The following is a 23,689-nucleotide window of genomic DNA, read 5'->3' as shown; positions in this document are numbered from 1 at the left end:
CTAACACATCCTAGTGTCATAATTAGTTCAATTAAAAAAATAAAGACAAACCATAATGAGTTGGATTTTTTAAGGCTCTAATGTACAAGAATGTTGATCGTATCCATTCCAAAGCTACACTGACATCCGTGACAGTATGTAGCACTATTTCTGCATTTAAGTGCTCAACAAGGTGTCTGTGCAAGCTAGTGCAAAAAAACAAGAGTTAAGGACATTTAACAAATAGCAATAGAGAAGGTGATAAAACTATTTCTTCGGGAAGAAACAAAATCAAACAAACTCCTCCCCCCCAAACCACAACTGTTCACTGAAATAAGTGAAATCGATAGAAGACAGTAAAGATTATGTAAATAATCAACAATGTAATATTTTTTATTATGGTATAATGTCCAGCAAGCAAAAATAAACTGTTAACTATGAAGTTTCACATTTATTAGAAAACAAAGTCACATACATTTAAAAATTACAGCACAGATATTCTGTGCTGTTGATATTCTAAATATATTTGAAAAATGAAATGTTAACAAAATTACATGAATAAAATTTCCTATTTTACCCTTCAATGTCTTAACTTTCCTACACATTTCTCTTGATAATCTGTTAAAAACAAATATAGGCCTAGTATTTTCCAGACTGTCATCTAGAAATTCAGAGACATGGTCTGCATTCAATTCCTGCTTTTTGTCTTTGCAATACATACTATTTCAGTTTCTTCAGTTTTCCAGCAGGAATCTAAAACTATTTTTTTTTTTTTTGAGCTTAAGATGTTGTAAAGATTCTCTTGGCTGATAAAGCAAGAGACCATTAAACTCCTGAATTGCTTAGTTTTATTTTCCTTAATTCTTTCTTGATTTCTTCTAAATACACCAAAGAAACACCCCAAAACCCATCTGAAAAAAAAACATTCTGTAGAAACTATGAAGCTTTGGTACTATCTACAGAGTCTTATAAAAAAATACTCAGTTACCTGCTCTCTATTATATCAGCACCGTTTAACATCTGTATATATCTCTCCCTGGTACTGCAACGAGTCATAATAACTGCTGTAGCTGTAGTGTCAAACTGAAAAATAAAACCCCACATAAAAGCTGTCTTCTAGTTCTTAGAAAAAAATCTGGTTGAATTTGCATCACATACCTGTTGAGTCCATTAAAATTCTTTTCTTAAAATCCTGTCTAAAATGGCTATTGTGTGCCAGCTTCCTACTTTCTCTCTAATCCCCATTCACTATGTAACCCAAATGTAATCTTCAGATCTTCTTCCACTGCAAGGTGAAGCAGTAATTTTTGATGGACAATACAAAAGCAAACAGATTTCTTTCTCAACAGAAAAGTTACCTAGGAGTAGTTTAAGTATTAATAACCCTCTAAAAACCAAATGTTGCAGTAAAATTCCCAGCATTGTACTTTCTTTGACAAAAATAGTTTCTACTAATATGCCTATAGATAACATCAATACAATAAAACATTCACTTACCTGAGGCCTTCCAGCTCTCCCAATCATTTGCAGAATATCGGTTTCACTGTACTCTTGAAACACTCCTCCAACATAATGCATTGTGGATTTTATAACTACCAGGTGTGCAGGTAGATTGACTCCCATAGCTAGGGTGCTAGTAGTAACTACATCAGATCAAAGTATATGAACACCATCAAAATGTCTGGCAGACACTAAACAAGCAGCAAATAGGTGACTTAACTCTTGATGCCTATGAGCTCTTAGTTTCTAGTGGAATCAGTGGGCATTCTGCACCACAAAGATTTTGATGTAGATTACAGGTACTTGCATATCATCAGCATTCATTTGTTTTCAAGTTCTGTAACAAATTACATCCCAGATTCTTTTAATTAAACATTGCTTTATATTTGGAGATAATCCAGAATCTGATCCATGTTCAATATAACAGACACACAATGAAGAAACATTATTCTTATTTCTTCAAGGGTATATATCTGAATACAGCCATGACTTCATCTTACTTAGTAGTGGTCAATATCTTTAAGATATAACTTTTTAAGTCATCAGTCATTAGCATTGATTATATCCATGGTACCAAACCAGAATCACCACCAATACTATCACAACACCTTACCAATACACACTGTCACATGGAAAACATCCATCAAGTGTGTGGCAAGTTATCTTACACTCATGTTGTCTAATTCACTTTCTCTGAAGAATATATGGGATGGCCAGAATTCAACACAGAAAGCCAGTCATATGGGCCAACTGATATTACTATTCTGCTAGGAAAACGAAGGATTAATGAAATTTCCAGTTATTTTTGAAATTAAATGAAAATTAAAATTAGTAATTATTTTTTCATATGACTATTGAAACAGAAAAGAAAAAAAATCCATGAATCTTTTAGTGTTGTACATGAACCACACAGACAATTCCCCATAGGGTCTGGACCTTTTTCTACAGAAAAAGAAAGCCCAGATGAGATGAGATAATCACATCTCAGATCCCTTCTCATTTCATGTAACAACAGAAGGAATATTTCTTAGGGACCTCCCCATCAGTCACAACACCTTGCATGGGAGTTTGAAAATCGTATCCTGCCCACCTAAGACACATAAATGTAGATGATTACCTTCAGGGAAGCCACAGTTGCAAAGGACACAGACAAAGAAAACATCTCAGGAATTCAGAGGAAAGGAACACTAGCATAGAGCTCTACCTCAGTGGGAAGGCTCAATGGTAGGAAAAGGAAATGGACATGGACATGGCCAGACCTATATGGACATATGAGGGGGATGACCTCCATGTATGGTGAAAAGAAGTTCTCTAGTCTTTAGTAACAGTGCATATGTAGCCTCACAGGGTAAAAGTGCATGTGAAACACAAAAACACTTTTACCTGGATTTCACAAATTCCAAAGGTTAAGCAAACTATAGAACCATAAAATATTACCACTTCCAAACTGCAATCTTTTCAGGATACATAAATGACATTTTGGCTTTCATAGTTAAATTTACTTACAAAGTACTGGCAAGTCTCCTACAGTAAAAGCTCCTTCAATTATTTTTCTGTCCGACATCTCCATACCCGCATGATGATAAGCCACACCATACGTTAAAAGGTCTGATAATGAAATAATTATATACATCATTTAACTAAGTTTTCTCAAGCAAATATTCAATCACAGAGCAGAGAAATACTAGGATATATTTACCTCTCAGTTTGGAGTCTTTCAAAGAATTTGCAAACCTCTGTAATCTATGCAACACACACAAATAAAAAAATAAAATTAAAAAAAATATACATTCTTTGGATATTTTCAACCATCACCTTTCCCATCTTTACAGAGGGAACAGACTGACTCTCTGGGGCAGCTATTGCAGCCTTTCGAGCCTGGTCATCTTTCCAAGTCACCACCTACAATCCTTATGTGTTGTTCACATAAGACAAATAAGATCACATTTGAGTTCCAAAGTCAGGAGGTAGCTTCTGCAGCTGCCATGACTAGGCAACCCTGAAGTAAATAATAATTAATATTAACAGTATCTGATAAAGCAAAGACATCTTACAGCTTAACTTAAAACATAGTAAAATCACATCCAACTCAATTATTCATATGCTTAATATTTGCACTTCAAGGTCTTAGAGGTCTTATAAGAATTAGCATTTTTATGTTTAGAAAGCAGTTTTGAGAAACAACTTAATGTTTGTGAAAAGTATCCTAAAACTCTGAGAAGCAAACAGAACTTCCCAAGAGGAGTGCCAATTTACCAAAAAGAATGTCAACTGCGATGATGATTTTGTTGCACACTCCTCTGCTAGAAACTGTATTAGCTCAACAGCTTTCTTCACAGATATCACAGGTTTACTAAAATGTACAAACACTTATTTCCAATTTAAATAGAAAAATACCTTTGTTTCTGTTCTATACTCAGTAGAAATTTAGCATCTTTTGCAAGAACAGAAGCAGCCTGCTGTACTCCTTTTCTTGTGGCACAAAACTATAAACAAAAGATACTTTTTTGAATCAACACTTTCAGGAAAGTAACTATTTCAAACATGATAAAAAAAAGCTGTTGTACCACAAGTGCTGGTTTTTGTTCCGAGTATGTTTGTATAATGCTAGCTATCTTGTAGTTAAGAGTTAAGTCAAATTTGAATTCTGTCTGATTGTCACTGCAAGGAAAACCAAGAACGATTTTGCGTAGCTTCACTGGTCGTTGATCCTCATCTATTTTCAGGCATACAGCAGGCATCTTACTATCTGAAAGCCATTCTGCGATCTTTAAAAAAGAAGTAGAACAGAAAAGATAAATTTCGTCTTTTAATCATGCTCCTGTTCTAATAGCATCACTGAATAATTAATTAGCTTTTGTTAGGTGTAAACTATGAACACTATTTTTACCATTTAAAATCACAGGTGAAGTTCTGCTTTCTGCAGGACCAATATAATTTGGACTGAAATCTCTAGTCTGTTGTGATTTGTATGTAAGAGGCAAAAATCACAAACAAAAGTCTAAAACTGAAGCATGTCCATACATGGCTGATAATTCCATATGGCTGAAGGTAATCTTAGCAACATTATAATAATTAGCAGCAGCCTCACGGCTGTCTTCAGCTGACAGCTTAAAAATTACAATTTTGCTATCAATCTAAAATTGTAATTCCAGATAAATTTTATAAAATACAACTCCATTGATCAAAATACAGTTAAAATGTAACTCTTACATCTTGAGTATTTGGGATTGTTGCAGAAACAGCTACAAATCTCAGGGGAGGAACAGCGTCATGACTCTCTAACAGACGCCAAAGAGAAGCCTGAACAGTTTTCATCCGACTGACTACAACTTCCAAAGTTGCGCCACGGCTTTCATCCTTTATAACGTGTACCTATCAGGAATTTTAAAAGACTTGTTAATACTTCTCCAGTGACAATCTGGACATGTGCTAAATAAATGTAGTATTTTCTAAGCTTCCTTTTATCTTCACAAAAGACACAAAACCAGTGCATAAACCCTCATTCATCTTCTTACCTCATCAATGAGAAACAGTCGTACAAGCTGGACTATAGAGTTGTCTCTCCACCTTCTAGTCATGCTATCCCATTTTTCCTTGGAGGAAAAAACCAACAGTCAAAACAACAGAAGCTGAAAGATGTTTTAAAGGCCAACATATGCCACGACTATAGTACACGCAGATATGCCTAAACTTTAATAAATCTTTAAACAGAAACAATTAAACAAATTCAAGCTAATGCCATCTATGTTTCACCTGGCACATTATTATATTACTAACTTTTAAAATATGAACTGAGAGTATGTACAGCAGTGTGCAAACAAAAGGATCATAAAATTGCTATGTATTACAAAAAAAAGGAGCAGTCCTAGCAGCATACAAATACAAGACTGCTAATGTCTGTTTATTCTAAGTTCTTACAAGAACTGGAATGAAACCTACAGGTGTAGTGATAATAATGTCAGCATGATGTATTTCAAATAAATCATCCATCAGTGTATCTCCTGTCAGTTCCTTGCAGGTCAGTCCTATAGGTCCAAATTTTTCTTTCCAGTCATCAAAACGCTGACTGCATAGGGCTTTTATTGGAGCCACTAAAAACAATACCAAATAATGAAAATTAAATCAGGAAAACCAAATCTTCAACTGTATTAAAAATGTATGCATTTAGTTTTTTTAGTAAGATGCCTTCTTGAATTTAATTTCCCTAATTTTCAGCTTTGCTTCCAGAACCATAAAATCTGTAACTGGTGTTCCTGTCCTTATTATCCTACTCTACGTGCACAATCAGTGTTGAGCTTTGGGCCCTAGTTCTTCCCATCAGCAAACAGAAACAGAACCCTTTAATTAAGATTATTTATGCTCTCTCTTAATCCTGTATCCTGTTGGGTTTGATTTTTTTTGCAGTACCACATGGAAACAATCATTCAGCTATCAAAGGATTTCTCACAGATGGAAGAAACCACAGGAAATACATCTTTTCTAATGGAAGATCATACAAATACCAACCTTTTCCCAGTTAAGAATGATTTGAGTACTCTGTATTCAGAGAGAAAAGAGGTTATATATGAGAAACCATCCAAGAGCAAGAGACAGACTTTTATTTCTTCTGGTATTCTATCTAAATCAAATGTACAATTACGTGTAGGGTCATACCAAGCAGCTAACACAGCAGGTAGCCGTTCTCATGCTGGTCCTCATGAACAGACTCCTAAAACAATCTACTCATATTCATTTTCCTGAGGATACACAGTGTACTTTTGCAGATTCTTTTTTTTTCCAGAAATCAGATGTAATTCTCAATAAAGATTGATATTAACAACACACGTAAGGCTATACTGGATGATTAATCTATATGGAAAATGCAGTGATTTAAGAGAAAGAGGCAATCTATGCATGACCTGAAAACAGCCCTAGTATAACAGATCTTGCAGTGAATGCATTCTAGGTTAGTTAGGGCCACTGGAATACCAATGATTTCTGCATATTAGCTTGCAAATGATCCCTAAAAGGAAGAGATTTAAAGAACCAGTCTCTACTTCAGAAAGAGGTGTAAAATCTCATAAGAGTATCAGAGAAATAATTAGCTTCAGAAAGCTACCAGCAAGTAACTCACAAAATCACAAAGCTAATCATCTTTAGCAATGCAAGAATGCGAGAAGCAAGTGATTGCTCCTGAACTACAGTCCTTCGATGCAAAACTACTGGCAAACAACTCCACAGAACTACTGCAAGCTAATTCACATACATGGGGCCACTGATGAACCAGACACCAGTGCTCACACCAGCAGGACATAGTCTGATTACCACCTCTGTTCCAACATTCAGAAAACTGACAAGTCCCCTTCTCCATCATTGTGGAACCTGGAAAGGTCAGCAGATCTAACTCCACTAGCAGGTAACTGCTTCCTTCCTGACAGTTCCAACCAACCAACTTGTATCAACTCTACCACAGCAAGCAGAAACTCTTACCATACACTCAGCCTTGTTCAGCTGACAGAGAACCTGTAGCACATGCCTGTTTCTAAGATCAGTTCACAATTCAGAAACTCTAAAGCAACACTAGCTTTATTGTAAGAAGTTGAAAAAAAGTGAATTAAAAAAAAGGAATATGAAGCTTTTGTAAATATAAGGATGAAACCTTTAATAGTAAGACTGACAAATATATCACTGTATTAATAAACTAAAACTGAGACAAAAATCACCAATTTAATCCAATTTACATGATATGAACTCAGTTTTCCAGGAAGGAAAGAAAAAAAAATGTAATTGGTGTGACTATCTCCAAGTATTTTCATATTCCTACACAGATCAATTAAACTTATGAAGATCACAGTTCTGGTATCTCTGAGGTAGTATACAGAAAACAGCAGGAAACCTTGCCAGGTAAGTGAATACTGGAAAATATGATCTTCACCTCAGAGCAACAGACAGCCATACAAAAGATAGTGTCGGCCAGAAATCATGCACTCAGAATTTGTTTTAGTTTCTTTTGCTTTCTCCTTACCTTTTTGTGTACATCTTGCCTTCTTGGAGGACAAACTGCTTACAAGATTTTCTAATTTTTATTTGTATAGGCAATGCTGAACACTACAATTACACAACACTGTTAAATATTAATAATAGTTACAATGGTAACACAAATAAACACTTAACCGACTTCTTAAAGAATGAAGGCGGTTGCAATTTCTTAATGTATTTAATCTCTATATTATTCCTGGACTCACTCCAGATCTCTGCATTTGCAGAATGACATCTTCTACTCTGTCACCAAAATGTTTAAAGCTGCAGAATACTTACTATAAACAACTTTAATATTTAACCAAGGCTGTGGGACTTCCATGAGTAATCTGGTAATAGCTAGCTCAAACATTACAGTCTTTCCAGAGCCAGTTGGAGCACAAATCACAAAGTTCCTATCTGTATATAAAAGCTAGGAAAGAATTGCCAAGTACTGTTAAGTTTACAACAATGACAAATTAAAGTTTTGCATGATTGTGCTTCCTTCCCACACATTTTATCCTCCACTGTCTTAGAAGCCAGATATGTCCATGTCAGGCTCCCTCATTTTCCTGTGACAAGACTGATTCTTCCCTCTTTCCTCCTCCGCAGTGTCACTCACCCATGTCACTCACTCACTCACTCACTCATCCACCCACCCTTCCCCCATGCAAATATATTACTAATCTGTATGCATAAATATAAATATAATTCTTATCTTCACACAAATGTATTTTTAACTGAGAAAAACATTTAAAAAGTTCTTCTGGTTTCTTCTTCCACCTAAGCACAACCCTAATAAACTATTCCAGAATAATATAATATATCTAGAAGAGGTTCTAGATAAATTAGAGTTTTCTAACCCCTTTCATGTTCTGAATATCAAAGTACCACTTAAATTTATTTACAAAGTACTACTTGCAGCTGCAGTTTATGTTCCATACTTACATCATCCAAAGCTTTTGACTGTGCATAGTTAAAATATGGGAACTCCTTAAAAATACTTCTAAATTGTGTAGCTTGAGAGCATTAAGGAATTTAAAACACTACAGTGTAAATTATAAAATTTTGGAATGTAAGTGCATCTTGTTCTTGCAATCTAAATGCAAACTTAAAACATACCACAATACTTCACAGGTTTGTAAAAAGTTATCCAAAAGTAACCTATTAAATGATTCAGTAGTTTTAGATTCTTGGTGTGCCATATATTCTGTATCACTGAAAAAACCACAACCTATTTGAGAGGTCTCAGGACTATACCAATAATCAAGAACCTCCTCCCTGGCACAGGCTTCATGGAACAGCATACAATTACGGAACAGGAAGCTGCAAGGGACAGACCAGATACAAGAACAAGCAGAACACTGCTGTTAGCCTATCTAAGGTGTCAGTGGTCACATAATATTTGTAATATAACACAAATTAATTAGCATAATATTGTATGTCCAGATATAACAGTAGCAAACAAATTCACCTATGATCACTTACTGCTGACTGTGATTTTAAAGATATTTTTCAGTTGCCAATAATGTGTGTTCTTCAGACAACACACATTTAAGTTTTTATCTAAAAAATGTGGAAGATGAAAAGAGAGCATTGTTAGGTTACAAATCCAGACGAGTGATCTGAGCCTTGTCTGGACTTGCAGTGCAGCCACACAAGCAGACTGACTGTAACCATCTCATCAGGCTGAGGATGAGCACACTGTCAGGTATGACACCGACAGCAACAAGAACAACAAACTGCTAAGGCCTCGGATCCATGTTACAGTAAATGACTGCAGAGGAAAAGATACAGGAGTAAAGCAAGAAATAAAAACAGTTAAACATTAAAAATGGGGAAAGATAAGCAAGTAACATTAGACTAAAGAAGTACTTTTAAGAAAAAACTTATTTAAAATTGCTGCTCTAAATAAGTGATCTGTTTTCAAACTGCAAATCATTAATGACTGTAATTGGTAAATTCACAACAATGGAGTCCTTATTCATTTTGAAAATTATGACTTTTTAAAGGTATTTACATGAATTTAAGGTGCCTGAATATAGACATATCCTCTTTCTGATATTTAACCCACCATTTGACAAGTTACTAGAAATAAAATATTGAAAAGAGTATGTAAAAAAAAAAAATTGACAGATAGAGATGAACAGTCTATTATATTATATGTTTAAGGCAGGGCCAAGAAGAAAGAAAATTATGGTAAAATCTGCTTAAAGAACCAGTGGAAATACAGTATAGGCACACTACAACCTAAGTACAGACCAACAAGGAATACCTGAAGTTTATTTTCTTCTAAGAAAATGGGACAGAAAGTAAGATTCCATTTTCCTAGTAAGACTAAATAATAATTCAATTTTCCTTTATTTAAAGTGTATGGGGATACATGTGTATATGTATGTTTGCATATAAAATGGCTGAAATATATATTATGCAAATTAAAATTTTACATTTTACGTTTTAAAGTTTTGATGATAAAAATTGAATGTTTGAAATAAGAATAAGCTTTTTTAGGAATGAATGATCTACAAGTTGTCTTTTTTTCATTCTAGCTTTGGAAGTCAAAAGGATAAACACCTATTCAACACTTGATTCCCAGCATTATACTACAAATTGAAACTCTTACAATGGCATGCATTAATTCCTATGGCTACAAATTAAACACTATAATTTTGCAAATGTAAAAGCACTGTAACAAAATCAGGTAATTCAGATACAGCAAATACAAGGATACGTATTTCTGTAACAGCCCTCAAAATTTCCAATTTTCTTCCTGTAGTTCCTAAAGAAGTAAAAATAGTAAATTTATAAAACCAGATTCATTTTCAACCAATACCCAGGACAAATATCTTCCTGACCCCCAGCTGTGTATTCTGTAAGGAGCTTCAAGGCTATAATAAGGTCCAGGTGATATAAAGGAGATGATGGGATAGGACAAGGAGGTCACTAGCTCATCATTTGAAAGGACCATCATGATGGCCCTTTGATAAACTTACTCCAGTTTAAGGATGTCTTGCACATACCAGGGATTCAAAACTTGATGCAGTATCTAGGTGTGGTCTCAAAAGTGCCAAGAAAGGGATAATACTTCTCTTAACTCCCTAGCTGTGTTAACAAAGCCCAGGATGCTGTTGGCCTTTGTTACTGCTGGGACACGCTGCTCACTCAAGTTCAGCAAGCTGTCTGCCAGACCCCAGGCACTTTTCCACAGAGCTGCCCCCAGTCACACCATCCCAGGGGAACCACAGGGTTCTTCTCTTTCCCTGGGGCAGGACTGTGGATTTGTTCCTGCTGTTTCATGAGATTGCTGTCAACCCCCTCCTCAAGGGCAGACCCCTGCAGTACTCCACTTGTAGCTGGCACGTGGGCAGTGTGACCCATTAACCACCACCCTCTGAGCTCAGCCAGCCATTTTTACACCATGCAGTTGATGATCCACTCCCAGTGCCCTACTGTATAACAGTATCCCTACTGGATAGCAGAATGTTGTGGAAGACGGTGTTTCTCAATCACTCTGCGATTCTATGAAAACCCTTGCTGAAGGCAAAGTAAATGATATCCGCTGCTATCCCCACAGCCACAAATCGAATCACCACTGCTCATTAGGCAATCAGACAGGAATTGTGCTTTTCATTCCTGACCTGTTTCCAAACCCCATCCTAAGCCACCACTCTGCCCTACATTTTTCTGCTAGAAATAATTTTCTACGCCATATTTCTGTAGCAGTTAGACAGGCATACAAGGTACATTCCACAGATGCGTCATGTCCCAAAAAGTCGAAAATCTAGAAATAAACTGCACTTAGTTAAAAACTATTAAAAGTAAAAAAGAATTTCTATACCAAGTATTTTATCATTTCATCAAAGTCTTACCACTTCCCTCCATTTTCCAGGTATCTCCTACTCAAAATCTATTTCTACAAAGATACAAATATGAGCCACACCACAAATAAACATTTCATTTTCAATTTCTGGTTTCAAATGAAGATGAAACTCTACCACATGAAGGGACAAGGCTGGTTTCTTTTCAAATTGCTTAGGGGATGTGAAGTGACATTTTCAAATAGCTTCACATGACTTAGCACTTCTGAAAACGTGAATCTGCTTCATAAATTGTTTAGCCAGTTCATATTAAACAACAACACAATTAAGTTCCACAGGATTGCAATACATTCTATCAATTTTAGCCAATTATCTCACCTTGAGCTGGTGGGAAAATGTTCTTCACTCTACCTCAGATCTTGGATACCTTTTATTATTATATAACAAAGACAGACAATGGACTATTTTTCTTGAAATAGAGTAAAAATAATTACCTGTCATATCCAGAATCTCTGAAGCATTAGAAAATGATTGAATTTTAATTCCATTTTCAGACACAAGCTCCTCATTATTTACCCTATGCAAAGTAAAATCTGGATCTTTAGTTATTGGAGCATGATGATTATTTCTCCATAAACCTTCTTTTGTCACTTCTTTCATGTTTTCACTTGTATTTAAGTAAGTACCAATTTCTTTCATATCAACAGAGTCAGCTTTAAGTTCTGTATTTTTATACATGTTGCCAGACTTTTTAAATAACCTGCAAAAGTTCCAGAAGTTTCACTAGCTTGTTGTAATGTTACAGTTTATCTAATGTTTGAAAACTATATATATTTGCATTAGAAGCAGAACTAGTAATATAAATACAATTGTATCTAACTTTATATAATCTGACCTGAAGACTCTTTCAAGATACATTTTAACTTCACTTTCATTCCAGAAAGAACATGAAAGAATAAATTGCCTGTCCAGATGGGCTCTGACTCCCAATAGCAGATTAACTTTGAATTTCTGCATCACTAAAACCAATAAAGACATCCAGATTCTGAGGAGTGGGAGGAGCTGGACATAGAAGAGCAGTTTATTTGCCTCCCAGGCAGCACTGAAATCACACTGAGAACTGCTCAAGATATTCCTGACTGGCTGACCTCTGCTCTGCAGAGCAAATTATCTCAGCCTTCTTGCTTGTTACCATGCAGATAAAGAATTCAGAGCAGTATCTTCCAAAAGCTTGGTTATCTAATAATTTCTTTAAACTTTGTGCAACAAACCTCATGCTTATTTTTCTCATGAGTGAGGCTGAGCTCAGGACACATTTAATTAAAGTACTAAAATATTGCTAAGAAACATTTTTTTCCTTATACTGAAAGAATTACCATCTGGAGCCTGCTGAAGTACCTTCAATTGAAGGATCCCAAACTTTTGTGTTCAACAGATTTATCTAAAATAATAACATGATTCTGACAGTGATAAATTATCTGAGTTGACTAGACATGTACCTTTTTCTTAATGTCGAATGGACACTCTCATCATCACTGTTTTCTAAAAAATCATTTAATGCGTTATTTTGCGGTCGCTGAGAAAAATCTATGACTCTTTTAGATTTATTTTCATCAGAAGAGAGAAAAGATGAAACCACTTTCATGTTTTCACGCTGAAAACTAATTTGATCTCTTTCTCCTAGACTTAGTTGCAGGACTTCTTTTTCAGGGGCTATGCCAAAATAAACAGGTGCCGATGATTTATCTTCTACTTCCTCTGTGTTACTCTTACATTGTTCTGTAAACTTCTCGTGCTTTCTTCCTGCTACAAAACCAATAAATTACTATTTCATTAATATTCATATTCTTATTCATAGTCATTTAATCAAATATCTTTCACATGGAATCAGCCAAATTCACATATATTATACAAACTGGTATTTCTATCTCATTGCAAGAACTTTAGTGTATATTTTATGACTTATGCTAATGAATGTAATGCATGCATTGTCAATCAAAAAGTATTAAAAATATGGTCCCTTTCTTTCCTTCCTATGCAAAGTAAAGGATAAAAACTATTCCTCAGAACTACAAAACAGTATGTATGACAGAATTCTTCACCCTGTCCCAGAATAAAGATGGTCTTTTAAAAAAATGACACAATGACCAAGCTTGAAGTTCCTGATACAAACAGCTAAATTAAACACTGCAGTTGCAACAGTCGGAAGTGGTATTGCTGTTGGTGACAGCCTGGTGTCATAACCTTCTCGGTTAACTACCACATTTTTCGAGGTTCTTAGTAGGATCAGTGTCCTGATCTGGCTGACCAGATCAACAAGCATTGCTGTTGGCAAAAGGAAGGCAAAGGCAGGAACAGAAATAAGCAACTAAATGCAACAAGATAACAAAACAGTTCTATTTTGCAGTCTTAATTTCAACGTTATCCATCTAGAAACTCAAAATTACGATGCCCTGTTTGTGACACAACCTCAACAGTTCTAATTCTGCAAACACCAAAAAGCTTATTTGAATAAGTAGCTCTAAATGGAATCACTCTTGCATGAAGTAGAAAAAAACCCCACCATTTAGTATAATTCCTAAATAGAGAGTATCATAAATCAGCACAGCAGCTAAGAAATGCAGAAATCTAGTTCACAGAGATAAAGCAAAAAATTCTTTAAAATAAATTTCCTTAAAATAATCCTGAATGTCTAGGAATATGCCACATAGCAGCAACTAATAACCAGATTCAAATTTAGCCTCCTGAGTGATTTGATTAAAGTCCCAAAAAGGAAGAAAAAAGTGTCACATAAACTCTCTGTTCCTTGGGTGGGAGACAGGCCATCAGATCCATGTGATAACATCATGCCCTTACAACCACTTCACATTGTGTTTCAATGCTTTGTGAAACAATATGCAGTAACTGAAATTTTGATTATACTTCTTACCTTGCCCACTTCTGCACAGTAAACTTGTGGCATGTATATGCCTAAAGAGAACTGCTATGCTCCTGGCACATTGAACACCATCATTCTCAACTCAAATACATTCTTTGTCTCTACTTGCATACCTAGAATATTTCATATTCCACAGCAAAAGAGGAATGATCTGTCACACTAATTACTTGTTAAGTAATTTAATATCAATATCAAGTATTATGATTTAGTCAGACTTTGCAGGTTTATGCGTGGACTTGATCCTCTTAACATCTTTTCCAACCTTTCCAGCGATTCTGGGATTCTGTTCTATGATACTTTACCCTTATGAGTGCTGGCTGAGTTTTCTTCCAGTTCCCTCTGTAGCTCCTCTGCAGCTGGAATTTCAGCAATAGCTGGAGCAGGTGCAATAAACCAAGTCTTACGCTCTTCATTTTCCAGACACCTATTTTTAACACACAAACGTGAGGTAAAAAGCACTTTTTAAGCACCCTCCACAACAACTAGCTCAAAATCACTAATCATAAATAACCCATTGTTTCTCCTGCTAAAACATATTCTTGTTCTTCAATTCATGTGACTTTTAATAACATAAAATTAAAGAGACAAAACCTCTGCTAACCCCAATTTCTTATAGCCCTAAGATACACCTGCATCATTGAATGTGCTTGGAGAAACATTTCAAAGTATGGGTTATGGACCTAGAAATTTCTAGCCCCACATTTCTATCAGTAGACAAAAAAGTGAGTCATAAGAAAAAACACTGCTATAAATTGATTCAGTATGGAAAAACCTGGAAAACAATTATATATATCTAACAATAAAGATTTACCTTTGTCTCATATCTGGTTTTTCATAAAATAAATTATCCAGTGAAAAGACCATGTCTGCAGAGTTGAACATTTTTATATCAAATGGGAAGTCTCTTAGTCTTCTAAGGGCAGCACAAGCAACCGTAAAACTGAAATTACTAGACTTGAACCTGTCTAAAGCAATAGAAAGTTTATTAGTTGTAAGTGCCAATATTTAATTTCTATAATGTATTCTTTTAGAGCTCTTGACTGCATTCTTAATTCTTCTTCAAATAGAGAATCTCTCTCCTGGTAAAACATGGTTCCTACTACTTCTGAATAAAAAAGCCCTGTAGGGCAGCACTTGAAGCAACCTTTACTACCATGACGTATCTGGGAGGGAAAAGAGGGTAGGAGTGAAGATCCAGATAAAGTTTATGTTAAAGTATTTAATTTCTGAGAACAATGCTAAGATTTAGCCTAGAGAAGAGAAAAATGAGGGGACACCTCATCACATTCTACAACTTCCTGGTGAGGGGAAGAGGAGGGGCAGGCATTGATCTCTTCTCTGTGGTGACCAGTTACAGGACCCAAGAGAATGGCCTGAAATCGTGTCAGGGTAGGTTTAGCTTGGAGATTAGAAAAAGGTTTTCACCCAGAGGGTGGCTGGGCACTGGAACAGGCTCCCCAGGGAAGTGCTCACAGCACCAGCCTGACAGGTTCAAGATGCATTTGGACAATGCTCTCAGGCACATGGTGTGACTCCTGGGGTGTCCTGTGCAGGGCCAGGAGTTGGACTCGATGATCCCTGTGAGTCCCTTCCAACTCAGTATATTCTGTGATTATTTTATACAACTGCAGCCAATATACCTTTTCTCCAATTGTTTTTGTTATGATCACAGTCTGTCACATTTTTGCAAAACAAAATTATACTGTTACCTAAAAAAAAAAAAAAATTATACTGCTAGCCCAACAATTATTTTAATTTACAAGCAAATGACACTTTTTAAAACCTACATGCAAATTGCTTACCTGGGTAATTGGAGTATGGGCCCGACACCCTAATGCTGTTAACAGGTTTGTTCTGAAACATTAGGACCAGAGATAATTTCTAAATTATTTATTATTTACATTAGTATTAAAAATACTCCAGCTAACTTAAATGTTTTTCATTTAGCACCATCTGTAGACATTAGAAATGCTTCTTTATGTGTTTCTGTTGAGAAGTTTTAAAACTCCTAATTTTGCTTGAGGACAACTTTAAAAAACAAGGATATTACTAAAAGAATACCACACAAATGATTTTGTGAGTCAAAAATCTTAGATTCACTGAAACAAATGGTAAAACACAAATGAAGTTTATAAAGTTCAATAAAGGCCAACTCTGGAGGTAAAATAACAAAGCAAAGCTTTCTTCTTTATCTACAGAGACAAAACCAAAGATGACTCTTCTTTTCTACTCCAGCATCTCATTAGCAACCTATGAAAGGGATCTTTAAGAGTGCTTTGCAAATAGGCTTCAGGTTTACTTAATTACTGCACACTGTCAGCTGTGAATCAAAAACTTTAAAAGTATTTTTCTTTTACAGAATCTGTAAATCTTCAAATATTCCAGAGCAAGGTTTCAAATTTAAAATAAAAAACATTTTACGATACCAGGAGAATATAGAGCATGTATTCAAAACTGTCTGTGAACACAGTGAAGAACTTCAAAGAAATCTATGCCCCTTCTACACATGGTAAGCCTGCAGTACCACTTCTGCTAATTTCTGCCACTCCCCCTCCCCGCCAGGTTTTGCCATTTTCCCCTTCACATTAATAAATCTAGAATTTAGAAATCACACAGAAAAGTACAACAAAGGTGTTTCATTTTGCCACCATGTTTTCACATGCTTTTAATGTCAGTAATCTAAAGCAGGAGCTCTCAGGCTTGGTATCAGTAGTGGCAGCAGAAAGTATCTGTGAGGAGCACTAATCAAGTCACAGTTATTGAAGTAGTAATAATCTGTGTTAGTGCCTATCCAAGTGAATAACCACTGCTCCATCAGGTTCAAGGAGGTGTAAATACTGCACACCAGTATGAAATGGTTTTCCTACCTCAGGTGGGGAATCATCAATCTATGATTATGCAACTTCCATTTAAATAGTTTGGATTTATGATTACCATCCTTGAACAGCCCTTATTATACACAATGTTTGTTCTCTGGGGCCCCTGCTCTCTACGTGTCATTTATTCTTTGACTAGCTCTATTAATCCCAATTGCTTGATAATGTAAAAGAAAAAATAAAAAGAGATGTCATGGTCATTCTGCAAGACTGGAAATCTAAAAGAAATGCACTCTATGCAGCTCTGCATTCACCCACCTGCTTCAGCTAGGAAACAGTGAAAAAGTCTCTCAGACTTTTAAAGCAAAAGAAGAAAGCAAAAAAGGCAGGGGTGGGAGTGGTGGGGAGCAGCCCAAAACGTTTCCAAGATAGCAAGGAAACAAAGCATCTTTTCCACGCGCTCAATGCTGTTGGATTCCACAGGGAAAATGCATATTCCAGATGGCAGAATAAGGGAGTAGGTGTTTGCAGGAGCAGCGCAGACCACTGATTCACATTTACTAAGAGGCGCTTGCCAAATCCTGTGAACGACCTCTCTCATGTATCTGCTTTAAGAAACACCTTACTACAGACAAACACGGCAGCCCATGAGGGCGTTTGCTCAGTTTTGAAGCCACTTTGCTTTGCAACTTCCTCCTAAACCAAAACCTTTCCTCAGACCACGTATTTAATCACAGTGTTCTCTCCAGGGGCCCAAAGGGAAGGTCGCAACCCTCAGGGGTGCTGACCCAAACAACCGCAACTGCCCGGTGCCCCAAAGGCGCGGAGCGCATCCCCAGCTCCCTGCGCTGCTCCCCGGCTCCCGCGGGACCCTGAGGCCCCTCACAGCCAGGCTCCCGCTCCCTCCGCTTAGGAAGGAGAACGCTGCCGCTCCCGCCTCACCAACAGCGCCTCCCGCCGCTACTACTGCGCAAAATGGCGGCCGCGGTGAGGCCGCGCGCTTGAGCAGCCTCAGCGGGGCCGGAGGGAAGCGGCGATGGCGGCCCGCTCCTCCCCGGCTCTGTGCGCGGCCGGCGCTCCCTCAGGGACTCGGGGCTCCCGCCGTCCCTCCCTCGCCGCTCCGGGGCTCGGGGCTCCCGCCGGCGCGAAATGGAGGCCGGCGCGCCCGCCTCACGCCCGCTGCCTTCCCTCTGAGGGGCGGCCCAGGCGCAGCACCTGACAAACCCCCCACTCGGAAATCGGAAAGGATGGGCCTAAATTCCCCATAAAAACTGTCAAAGAGACACTCGACTGATGCTCGACTTGTAACTTGTCCAAGCATGGAGTTATTGGGAATTACTCTCTTGAAAAGTTCTTACTCACTTCGACCCTGGTGTAAATTAGAAAAGGCTGCTGATTCCTGAGCCGTATGACTCAGTTAGGGAAATGGTTCCTGCAGGAAGAAATAAAGATACTGAAAATATTTATCCTTTCTAGTGGATTTTTGAAAATAAGGTTTTTTCCTTGCTGCTCAAGTGGTGCAACAAAATCCCTCAAATTATATGAATTGAAACAATATTACAAAGTATTTGTAAAATGCAGAATTAGGTTGCTTACCCCCCTCCGCCCCAAAATACTGCAACGTAAAATTCTGGACTTGCCATTGGAGCATAGCTTTTGAACTAGAAAACTTTAAATAAACTGCACAACTGTCTAAGTCTAAATTCTAAGCTGGTTCAAAGCTTCATGACATTCAACAAATACTATAGAGGCAGCAACTGTAAATATGTATTTCCTCAAATATAAATAGATGAAAAGGAGAATATGTTCTCAAATATTGATTGATTTAAACATAAATAATTTTTATTTAATCAATGTTTTTTTCTTTCTTGAAAATATTAATTTTTAACTTTCTATTTCAAATTCTTAGACATTGTTTATGTTTACATAATGAGTGTTCGCTCAAGTTGTGCAAGCCCAGGTCAATTAAGAATTCAATGCAAGAAGTATCATGTTCATTTTTACTATCTGGTGTATATTCAGGTCTTTCCTGTATTTATTCTTCCCTTTAAAAGACTTGCATCAGAATTGTGTCATATGACAATATTCCAAATTTTATAGCACGCATTTAGATGCTTTAACCCACCTCCTCATCTAATTACTGGGCAGACAGCCAAAAGTGAGAAGCACTTCGTTCCTACTTCCAACATGATAGGATCTTGGCCGGCATGGAATAACAAAAGATTTTATAAGACCTTAGAAAACAATCAGGATTGATAATGAACCCATTGTCTGAAATTATATTCTGAAGCCATCAGTTTTATTCAGTAATCTGAATAAAAGTGGGAAAATGTTTGTGACTATAAGCATGCAGTAAGCATTCATTTTTTGCTTATACTAAATTCTGAAACCAGAAAGCATTTTTCCTTTTTACTATTAGTGAATGCCTTCTTTGCTTCTGGCCTCAGGCAAGTTTCCATCTTCGTTCACAACATCTGCTTTTAGCTGACCAGACTTTAATGTTTAAAGCCATAATACAAACAGTTCATTTTTTAAAGCTATTTTTTTCTTCAATTCCTTTCCCTAGGTGACATCTCCCTCAACACACCCAGAAATCACATAAAATATATAGCAAAGCAGTCTCTCAACTGCTCTGAGACAGTTTAATTTTTGATTTTCCCCAAGCCTAACATCTGATCTGCCATATGTTTTGAGTCTTTCCAGCTCACAGAGATCACATACTAAGTCATAAACTTGCATGTTCTGGAGCAACACAACTAGAAAATCATGAACACCAGACATTGGTCAGTGATCCGTATGATAACAGAACAATTCTCATACTTGCTAAATACAGAGAAGTTAGAAGGTTCAGTTTCCTTCAGAACTTACAAACTGAGCAAATCAGCAACAAATAAATTAAGTACAGAAAAGAACGAAGACGTAAGTGAGCTCCCAATCGGTGCTGACTTCTCTCAGTTTCCTTTGTTGAGCTTTATCCACAATTTCGGAGACATGACAAAACCATTGGTCTCTAAAAAGCACCCTTCCTCATGGCAGAAATCACTGTGAAATGTTAGAAGGCCTGAAGTCACAGGCAACCCCTGAACTGCATGACTTTTACCAGTGCTTGAGGTGGTTGCAATCATCAATTTATTAATAAAATTGTAAAATTCAATAATTTAAAAAAAATATTTGCACCTGTAAACTTTTCCAGAAAAATAAAGTACAAATAAAAATACAGCAAAAATGAAGTTACCCAGCTAGGTGAGGAAAAGGGGAGTTTCTTCCATTTTATCATGTTGGCTAGCATTTACAAATGTGGGCCGGATGTTGCACCACCCCTGTAAAAACTTAAAACAGATGAATAACCTGATTTGTGGCAGCTGAAATTACTCACGTGCATAAGTGTTTGCAAGATTGGGTCTTAAGAGAGCTAAACGCGGCTCCCGCTGGGACGTGGCAATCCTGCTCTGCGTGTCCGCCCGAGGGGCTGTCCCAGCGCTGAAATAAGGCACTGCTCCCCAGGGCAGAGCCAGCAGCCTGCTCCTGCGGTGCCCCCAACAGATGCTTCTCCAGGAAGTTTAGCTCTTGAACTTTGATTTTTATGTGGCTAAACTAAAATATTTTTAGCACTATTGTTTTTTTTCATGGCAAAGTGGAGAAAGTGGTCTTTTCTGGACATTTTTACCTTTGTTTCCTTTTTCAATTTCTTACCCATATAATTTTTTTCTTACACTTTTAAGAGATGAACTCATCCTACTGAGCCTCTAAGGTATAGACTGACCATCAAGAACTATTTTCATTATATATAGTATTAGTCTTATGCTTCAAATTAACAAAACAAGCACATTCCACATTTACAACTCCGCCCTGAACAAATCGTGTCATGTACAAGCATTTATGTCCTATATAATTAGAGACATTAGCAATTTTCCACATAGACAAAGGAGATATATTGAGTATAGACTTTATAGTTCACATAACTGATACTTTAAAATTCCTATATATCTAAATCAAATCTAAATCAGCTGATGAAATTAGACATATGCAGAAGGAAAGAAAATGAGATTAATGCTGCAGTGATATTTGCTCATTTGGAATACACCTCCTAGGTGGCAAATCATTGCTGCTTCCCCTAAAAATGAAACAAAAAATGTCCCATTGAAAAGTGTCCATGTCTGCTTTTGTACATATGACTAACCTGAAAGTTATATCTGCAACCACTGTTTTGGAAAATACCTGGCTATTTTCATCTTGTCAATTCCAACAATGTACTTTTTTAAAGGTAGGAATGGAATGGATTTTTTTAAGGTAGAGCTATTTTGTGGACATCAGTTCTCAACAGAAGTATAAGGTACAACAAATGCTCTTATTTTATTGGCTTTTTGTTCTAAATTATTATTAATTAATTCTATTTACAGCTATACAGCTAACATCTGGATTCCAGATCCTGTGATGGTTCACGCCCTTTGAAAATGTTTCCTGTCAGAAAAAGTTCTTGCTTTGGATTGGAAATTATAATGCTATAATTGAGAAAAAATGATTCAGAACTCCTGAAAAGTAACATTTTTTTAGCATGCTTCCTTTTATTAGATAAGTGTACTAGGAAAGCTATAGATTTTTTTCCTAGAATAATTTTTTAACTTGTAAAAAAATAAATATTTGTCCATATTCAAGGAACAGAAGAAAATTTGTGGGTTTTGAAAATACAGGTCTAAGATTAATTTTTAGACTACATTTTGTTTTACACATAGCATTTTTATTCACCAAGAAAGTTTATATCTGTTCAAATGTGGTTTATTATTTTGGCAAACAATGATGTGAGGAGCAGATGAGAGGTAAGGAAACCATGACACTGTGGCCACTTACCAACTATGTGTCCGATTCCTCCTCAAGGGAATTTATTTTCTTGGCTTTGTGTCCGCTCCATTTTGTTTGGAAAAAAAAGAAACAAATATTTTAGGTACTGTTGTCTTTGAAATGCTTATCCAAAGATTTTCTAGAAAAAGTTCATCTTCCTCACTTTCTGCCTTCCCTGGTCACATCCTAATTATTAAATTTATACTGATTAAGGTTGAATAAAGCAACTCAACCACCAACAGTGTTTAAAGCAGCAGTGTGATCCATATGCAAAGTGTGGGGGGTCCAGCCAGTATGATTAATGGCTTGATGTAGTCAGGGCTAAGACACATATGTATTCCAAAGATAATTCTTTTAATTTAAAACTGTCTTTCCTAGGATGACAGCCTACTTACCCAGTTATTTCTAATAATCTTCCTTACTGTAGCTATGCTGTGCATTTTAAGTTAAACAGCAACAATATGCCAATTAAATTTCTGCAGACTATATGATCTGAACACCCTACAGATCCTTAACTTTTTCAAAGTAGGTCCGTGTATACAGATTTTGTTTGATCTCAGGTTCATGTCAACCTGGTTTTGAAACATACCATAACTAGAAAATGTTTCTTTATGATATGTTAGTTATCAGGAATGTGATCTATACTGATAGAGGAGGAAACAAGTTCATGCACTGATCTTTCTTCAAAAACGAAGTTTATTCTTCTTGCATTAAGGTAGAAAGCATACATTCTTCAAAGTTTATATTTTCTCCCTATTTCAACTTTTAGGATCATTGCCTTAAGCCTTATGATTTTAAATTTACTAATTCAATGCTTGATAATATAATATATTTACTGATACATCAAAAAAAGGTTAAGTGCAAAACTGTGTATCTTGTACACAGGTAACAAATTGTGGTCTAGTCCTGAGGATAGCATTAGCATATTATTGCAGTGCAAGTAATACACAACAGAAAGTACAAGTGCAGAAGTATTGTTCATCCTTACAGATGATGGAACAGACACAAGCCAACCCTCCTGACTCATATCAGATACCAGGAAATTGTGTTTTACAGCACTTGAACTATGTTGATGTAGAAACTTAACACAACTTGGCCTTTGAAACTGTCCTGTTGTAGATGCTGCAAGATGCAACACACAGGAATGATAAAAGTATCTAATATCAGGATAAGAAGAAATGGCCTCAGGTTGTGCCAGACAAGGTATAGATTGAATATTCTTCATGGAAAGGGTTATCAGGCATTGGAACAGGCTGCCCAGGGAAGTGGTGGAGTGACCATCTGGGGGCCGGTTCAAAAGGTCTGTAAACGTGGTTCTTAGAGACATGGTTTAGTGGTGGACTTGGCAGTGCTGAGTTAACGGTTGGACTTGATGATAGTAAAGGTCTTTTCCAACCGGAAGGATTCTATGATTGTGGTATCTGTTCAGTACCTCATCATAGTCCATGGGTTCATTGACCTTCATGTACAAATCTATCCAATTCTATTGCACAAGTCTCAAAGGCATTTGAACATAATATTTTTTTCCAATTCAACCAAATTTATACCAAATGTAAATTTATTACCAAATGTAAACTCCAGCAGTATTGTATTTTTTGGACTGAAAATCCTTGTGAAACAAGTGTAATTCAAAACTTTAAAGTAGCAAATGTCTTGCATTTTGGAATGCAGTAACTAAATACAGATGTTCAGATTCCAGTTGGGGCACTTGAGGCAATTGTACCAGTTCCTGATATGTTCTGAAAACAAACCCCAAAACAAAACAAGAAATTACATGAGAAACAGCAGAATGGAATGCC

General features: G+C 36.5%; 1 protein-coding gene across 7 annotated transcripts in view; it reads right to left on the bottom strand.

Moving 5' to 3' along the window:
• Positions 1-18,212, bottom strand: part of HFM1 (helicase for meiosis 1) — a 43,091-nt gene extending 24,879 nt beyond the window's left edge. For 3 of the 7 annotated variants that reach the window (XM_048313060.1, XM_048313063.1, XM_048313066.1), the window contains exons 1-18: positions 16,038-18,211; positions 15,876-15,944; positions 15,047-15,200; positions 14,538-14,659; positions 12,797-13,103; positions 11,792-12,057; positions 10,211-10,258; positions 8,428-8,498; positions 7,780-7,912; positions 5,422-5,573; positions 4,998-5,075; positions 4,693-4,854; positions 3,877-3,965; positions 3,179-3,222; positions 2,986-3,087; positions 1,477-1,622; positions 968-1,062; positions 52-185 (exon numbers count right to left, since the gene is read on the bottom strand). In XM_048313060.1, the coding sequence (XP_048169017.1) occupies positions 52-185; positions 968-1,062; positions 1,477-1,622; positions 2,986-3,087; positions 3,179-3,222; positions 3,877-3,965; positions 4,693-4,854; positions 4,998-5,075; positions 5,422-5,573; positions 7,780-7,912; positions 8,428-8,498; positions 10,211-10,258; positions 11,792-12,057; positions 12,797-13,103; positions 14,538-14,659; positions 15,047-15,200; positions 15,876-15,944; positions 16,038-16,098 (2,233 nt within the window). In that variant the 5' untranslated portion in view covers positions 16,099-18,211. Of the gene's footprint in view, positions 1-51; positions 186-967; positions 1,063-1,476; positions 1,623-2,985; positions 3,088-3,178; positions 3,223-3,876; positions 3,966-4,692; positions 4,855-4,997; positions 5,076-5,421; positions 5,574-7,779; positions 7,913-8,427; positions 8,499-10,210; positions 10,259-11,791; positions 12,058-12,796; positions 13,104-14,537; positions 14,660-15,046; positions 15,201-15,875; positions 15,945-16,037 lie in introns of all 7 variants that reach the window. The other 4 variants (XM_048313061.1, XM_048313062.1, XM_048313065.1 and 1 more) reach the window with 3 other exon arrangements.
• Positions 18,213-23,689: the final 5,477 nt, after the last annotated feature.

The sequence above is a fragment of the Corvus hawaiiensis genome, chromosome 9, assembly GCF_020740725.1.
Source record: "Corvus hawaiiensis isolate bCorHaw1 chromosome 9, bCorHaw1.pri.cur, whole genome shotgun sequence".
Taxonomy (NCBI): Eukaryota; Metazoa; Chordata; class Aves; order Passeriformes; family Corvidae; genus Corvus; species Corvus hawaiiensis.
The sequence above is the reverse complement of the archived record's forward strand: the minus strand, read 5'-3'. Positions and strand labels throughout refer to the sequence as shown.